The sequence below is a fragment of the Phragmites australis genome, chromosome 3, assembly GCF_958298935.1.
Source record: "Phragmites australis chromosome 3, lpPhrAust1.1, whole genome shotgun sequence".
NCBI classification, from domain to species: domain Eukaryota; kingdom Viridiplantae; phylum Streptophyta; class Magnoliopsida; order Poales; family Poaceae; genus Phragmites; species Phragmites australis.
The window spans coordinates 35,259,975-35,266,090 of record NC_084923.1 but is presented as its reverse complement, the minus strand read 5'-3'; the positions used below and the strand labels follow the sequence as shown (position 1 = coordinate 35,266,090).

At 36.2% G+C, this 6,116-nt stretch overlaps 1 protein-coding gene across 2 annotated transcripts; it reads right to left on the bottom strand.

Moving 5' to 3' along the window:
* Positions 1 to 905: 905 nt before the first annotated feature.
* Positions 906 to 5,644, bottom strand: LOC133911160 (B3 domain-containing protein Os03g0619600-like). Of its 2 annotated transcripts, none has more exons than XM_062353367.1 (7): positions 5,604 to 5,644; positions 5,016 to 5,171; positions 3,700 to 4,147; positions 3,411 to 3,619; positions 2,808 to 3,168; positions 1,629 to 1,852; positions 906 to 1,302 (listed from the first exon to the last, which is right to left on the bottom strand). In XM_062353367.1, the coding sequence occupies exons 2-7, from the start codon at positions 5,157 to 5,159 to the stop codon at positions 1,051 to 1,053; spliced, it is 1,638 nt and encodes a 545-aa protein (XP_062209351.1). In that variant the 5' UTR covers positions 5,160 to 5,171; positions 5,604 to 5,644; the 3' UTR covers positions 906 to 1,050. The 2 variants fall into 2 exon arrangements, with proteins under 2 accessions (XP_062209351.1, XP_062209352.1); XM_062353368.1 differs by having other exon boundaries at positions 5,016 to 5,164; positions 5,604 to 5,629.
* Between the last annotated feature and the right edge of the window lie 472 nt (positions 5,645 to 6,116).

Genomic DNA, 6,116 nt, shown 5'->3' with positions numbered 1-6,116 from the left:
TGCTATGACACATCCATATGGATATGTGTGAGCATAACTGTGATGTGTATGGATGAGTATGTCCAACTTATACTTAAAAAAGCCCCGACAAATTAAATGATCTAGGTAGAGGTGGGTAATAGAGAAGTAAATGTAGAGGTATTTTGGGTTTATTTTTTTTTAATGGCAATGACGAGTAATTTATAAATATATATAGGGATATTTTGCTTTCTTTTTTCTTTGATTAAAGTAATTATTTTGAGGTCTCGAGAGCAAATGAGAAGACTTCTTTTATTAGCCAATTACTAATGTAATAGATTCATCCGGAACACCAATTCTGTTAGAAACCAAAGTGATCCATCTTCTTTCTTGCTGAATTCTGTTATGTATCTTCTATGAAAATTGAGCTTCTGCAATGGCTAGGCCCAAACCCAAAACTGGGCCTAGCCGTTTTAGGAGCCCAGTTTACTTAAAGTGTCATAAAAATCCCAATGAAAAAAAGATACTGTAACTACAATTTTTTCGGGAAGCTTCCTTCACTAGTGAAAACTGGGCAAGGGCCACTGAGTTATCATCCCGTATCTCACAATACTTTTCTAAATATTCTTTCAAGTAAGAATAGTTTTTTTTCTAGGTTCATTGTTCTCCAATAAATTTGTACAACATGCAAAGCATACATGCAGCTGTCCACTAAATATTCTTAAGCACAGGCACTACCATTCTTTCAGCATATATATATTTAGTGGACAGATGCATGTATGCTTTGCAGATTCCTGCACGGATGTATGCCCCACAAGTCTTATTTAGCACATGCTAATGTAACAGATACTAGCTAGCAAAAGATGTTGCATTTGTCAACCTGAGAAACAGTTCATCACGAAGACAAAGCAATCATCAAACATAGAAATTTCTAGGGTCTGTCAGGACTGATGGAACATCATGAGAAACTGTCTTTAACTCCTTCGGGAGATCAGCCACAACCATGGATTAATTTGAGACTACAAAACAAGAACAATAAGCCATGGAGTACCAGCACAAAGAGCAGGGGACACCACTTTCTTCTAATGCAAACTAAAACTGCTCACTGAGAATGATATGGATCGTCATCGTAAGCTTCCTCTCGTTCTTCTTCAGTTCGAATAGACAGATATCGCCGACTTGCAGACTGTTGTCACGAACAAATGTGGACCAACCTCCAGAAAGGAACCATCTGCTGCCGTTACGAATCACCATCTGGGTTTTCCATGTCTTCGACCTGCAGCGTAGTACTACAGTTTGCCTTCTATATGGAAGATTTGCAGCAGCATATCGTGCACCCAATTCCTGATGTTTTACAGATATGAAGTTAGAAACACACCATGGTGGCAGGTCGACTAACTTTGCCATTGAAATAAACTGATTTATCGGGCTCGTATTGGTTAACTCTATATAGTTGATTGTATCAGGGAAATATGTCATTTCCATGATGTAGTAACAAATAATTTACTGATATGAAGGTGAATAGTTTGACATCCAGACGACAAAAAACCATGTCTACTTCAACAAACCAGATGTTAAGATGAGTAGATAGCAAGCACCACAACCTAAAGAATAATACATAATAATTCAAGAAAAAATTAAGCCTTTATCGAAAAAAAAACAAAGCTTACTAGCTCGTGGCGATGATTGACACTGCTCTTGTTCATGATTGCTACATAAATGGGAACTTCACATTTGATAGCTCGTACTTTCTCTTCAACTATCTTCTTTTGGGATTGAGATAGACGGCTCTTGCATGGTAAAATGTAGGGAGGCTCAGAAGGACCACCGAAGTCCTTGTTCTCCAGAGATTTGTGAGATCCATGCTTGTCACTTTCTGAGGAAACATGTTCTTCTGCAGATAGTTTTAAGCCATAAAAAAAGGAAGAGTGAATTGCAAAAAACTACAAGTATTGTACCATTTGTAACACAAAATTACACGTATTATGCCTAGTAACACAAAATTACACGTATTATGCCTAGTAACACAAAACTACTACCAATTTCACATAAAATCTGATTTTAATTAGATTTATCAAAAAATAGTCTTACGTTTCTCCAAAAATCCTAGAACGTTTTTTTACATGTTTCATAATCCATGAGCAACTTATTTTAATTAGATTCAACCAAAAATCATGTGTATAATTTAAACTAAAATTCTACAAAAAGGCTACTTCTATAACTCCTACACAATTGTTAGGGTCTCAAATAAAATCTCAAAAATATGAGAAAATTCAATAATATTCTTATTATATGATGGAATAATTTATAAAATTATCTCTAGCCCTAGGTTATATGATGAAAAAATGAGTTTCTTTGTTAGTATATAAATGGAGCATATAAATAGAGCATTACAAAGGAACTCACTTTTTTACTGTATAACCTAGGGCTGAAAATAATTTTAGAAAATAATAAATCATATAAGAAGAATATTAGTGAATTTTTCCATATTTTTAGGATTTTATTTGAGGCTCTAATAATTTTTAGGGGTTACAAAAATAGTCTTTTTGGAGAATTTTAGATTAAATTCTACATAGTCTTTTTAGGTGAATCTAATTAAAATAGGTTGCACATGGATTATGAAACACGTACAAAAAGTATTAGGATATTTGAAGAAACATAAGACCATTTTTAGGTCAATCTAATTAAAATGGAGTTTTGTGTGTGCATAATATTTGTAGTTTTGTGTGACTAGACATAATACTTATAGTTTTATGTTACAAACGACAAAATACTTATAGTTTTGTGCAATTCACTCAAAAAGGAATAATAAAATATGCTAAGATTGTGGTCATGTTTATCTATGATACCATCGGTTGGTTCCTCCTTAATATGGACTGCTGAAGCCATCTTTGTACTTGATCGACCATGCCATGACCCAGTCCTATGATAACCAATTCCATTCCTGGCATGAGATGCTGTTGCGCGAAGTAGATAGACCACAAATGTGAATCTTCTCCCACCTTTTGTCGGTAAAAGGAGGCAGATATCTTCCTCCTGCACATGATTGTCATGGACAAAGTCTAACCACTGTCCCCTAAGCATGTACATACTTATATCTTTTCGTTTGTAGAATTCGGGATGCCACTTCTTGCTCTTGCCTGGTCTCTGAAGTGTGACATTCGTGCTTTCATGTGGAAAATGTGCAAATGCATATTCCTTGGAAATAGCCTGATTGCACATGGAACATGATGTGGCGCTGTTAACAAACAACCAATAAAACTAAACAAAATCGTTTCAATCATCAAGCAAAATAAAATGTCATTTGTCCACACGTGTTCAGAAGGTTCATGACAACTTAAAGATAGCTGAACTTCCTTTGTAAAATTGGGAGCATGTAGAGCATCAGCTATAACTAAAATATTAATATTGAAAGCAGTGATTTGCCAATTCAACAGGAGTTGTGATCTTACCAGACAAGGACTAGGTGGTTGAACATGGCTCTTCCGCATGATTGCTACAAAAACAGTACTTTCAGGTTGAATTTCCTGTATAAGCGCAATTACTCTCGCCTTTTGTGCTTTCGATAGATAACTTCTTTGTGACAAAACATAATCAGCCCCTAGGGGTATCTGAAGATCATCCGACTCAAAATATTTGTTTTCAGATGGAATATCTTCTCCTTTGCAAAATTACAAAGAGAACTATAAGAATAACATAAAATTCGAGGTAAACATGTAAATAGCTTAATTAACAGTATACCTGACTCCTCGGATGACGAGGATGTTGCACCCATCTTTGCAGTTTTTCCATGAGGACAGGAGCTACCCTTCTGATACCTAGAAAATCTTTCACTTTCTGATGAGTCTGTGGTCTTATGATGAGAGCTGCTTGAAATATCAACAGAATCCACACTTCTTTCCTTAAAACATGAAGTGTTTTGTATGCCAGTACAGGAAAACACTTTCTCACATCCATCAGAATCTAGGATCAAAACCTCAAAACAAGATTTCTCAATGTGACGGAACAGCAAGAAGTCATTCTCTTCTATATGATGAGCATCAACAAATGCCTCCCATCCATGTCGGAGCACCACTTTATTAAAGCGCTCCGTAATTTCAACATCATATAGACTACCATTAGGGGATTTTAACTTGATGGTTCCTGACAACTTTCCAGCGAAATGATTCAGAAATCTGTTCGGCACGATCTGTTGTAACAACAGCAAAAAGTATTGATGTAAATAGAGCAATTCCAGTAACGGTACCTTTGATATTAATATATGATGTAATGAGAAACATATTTGCTATAGTCAGGAAATGCATTCATGAAAGGAAACTGCTTGCACGTTTAGTGTTTAATAGTAGCAGACTTAACAAAATTCATAATAGTAAAGATTGTGGAACAGACCAATGTCTATAACATCACTTAGATATGAATAAATTAGTTTTTTTGTCGAAAGCAAACTGGACGCAGCACTCAATCTTATGAACGATCTGAAATCGGTACAGCAATAGGTGAGCTCTCTATACTATTCTGATTGACAGGTTTTTTTCATTTGTCAGCGTGGGATGTTTGTAAGGTTAAAATTATTTTGAAGAGCATTGCTTGCATGGGATTGATGCAGATGTTATTATCTTTATCAAGCATTTATCAATGGTTTGTGCAAGAAGGGTAAGATACATGAAAAAAATTAAATTCTGTCAAGGGGGGAAAGTGGGTTTTGCCTAATGTCTACACTAATTGTTTTTTTACCGTTTATACTGCTCCTGTTTTAAGGCTTGGAGATGTCATACTTGTTAGATGTTTTTTGAAATGAAACAGTCAGGAGAGCTGAAACTTGTTAGATATTTGTTTAACTGATCAGTCCTGTACGAAATGGTTAGGGGTTACGATGTGGACATTTTCCAAACATTTCCACATGGGTTGTGTGCATTTTTTTGGTAGCTCAATCAAGTTCATCAAAGTACTAAAGCCACCATCCGCATGCTAATGCAAAAGATAATTCATGTCAGACCGAATGGAAAATACAAGATCTGTAGGCACACAAGCAAGATATTGAACTTGTGAAGGCTTACCATGCTACATTTAGAATTGACAGTCATACGCCTAAGGAAATAGTTCATATTTTGATTCTTCTCGTCCAAATGGTCCAAGTATCTTTTGCAACAGTCACAAGATTTCTTCTTCGTTCGGGAACCACCGGTTCTAGTTCTAGCCATGGCACCTGGAATCTGAAGCTCATATCAGACCGATATTCAAAAAGAAGACTCTTCCCTACTGTACAGCAAGTTCCAGCAAACCAAATCTTAACACACACCAAAATAGGCAGTTTAACTCCAAAATATGAGTTACTCGTTAAAATGAGTTTTTCTTCGCCTTGAAATCATTATGTGACTTATAGCAATACTGCATGTCACTTCATATACTTAATTTACAGAGTTAGCATTCTCGCTTATGATTTTTTCAACATAATCTAGCACCCTAAACATAATCTGTTTTTGAGGCAGCACAACAGAAATGGTGCGCTCAGCCACTACCACTCTAAAGTTCCCACCAAAAATCAACCAGAACCAGCACGAAAACACTAAACAACTGAAGAAATCAAAGCTGTTCTTGGCTCTCTTACTTTCTAGCTGCGGATCAGAGAGAAAAGACGCCCTTACCTTTGCAGAGAAGTTCCACCAGATAATGGTGATGCAGAGAAGAAACCTCCAAGCTACTGATACCTATATATACACAAGCCAGCCTTATTTACATGAATATTAAACGCCTAATTAAAGGGTGAAGCATTTTACCAAACAAGGCAATAACTAAGTGCAGAGCTAATCACAATCTCTTCTGAAAAGAATCTCATGGAAAGACGGTTCAGTAGACGCAGGTCCTGGCCCTATACGAGCGGTCTACTTTGACGAGAAGATGGCAGGGAATCTGCACAAGTTATCATGATTTTGTCTTCTAGCACTAGCATTTCTAAGATACACAAGTACATTTAATTTTTTAATAATTGCTAAGAGACAAAAAATTAAGGGTGTACGAATGGGAGTATACTGTGTCGCAGCAGATGAAAAGCATGCATGCCTGCATCAGATCGCTGCTTCAGAGTTGCAACCAGTCACTCCTTGCAAATGCAGTACTAACCATTTGTATGGAGAGAAAAGAAAAAAAAACCTGACGAA

Excerpts from the sequence above, each read along its gene's own strand:
- LOC133911160 (XM_062353367.1), bottom strand. The coding sequence starts at position 5,159 with ATGGCTAGAACTAGAACCGGTGGTTCCCGAACGAAGAAGAAATCTTGT. Across the intron at positions 4,148-5,015 it reads TCAATTCTAAATGTAGCATG|ATCGTGCCGAACAGATTTCT; the intron begins GTAAGCCTTCAC and ends TTGTTACAACAG. Across the intron at positions 1,303-1,628 it reads TCAATCATCGCCACGAGCTA|GAATTGGGTGCACGATATGC; the intron begins GTAAGCTTTGTT and ends GTAAAACATCAG.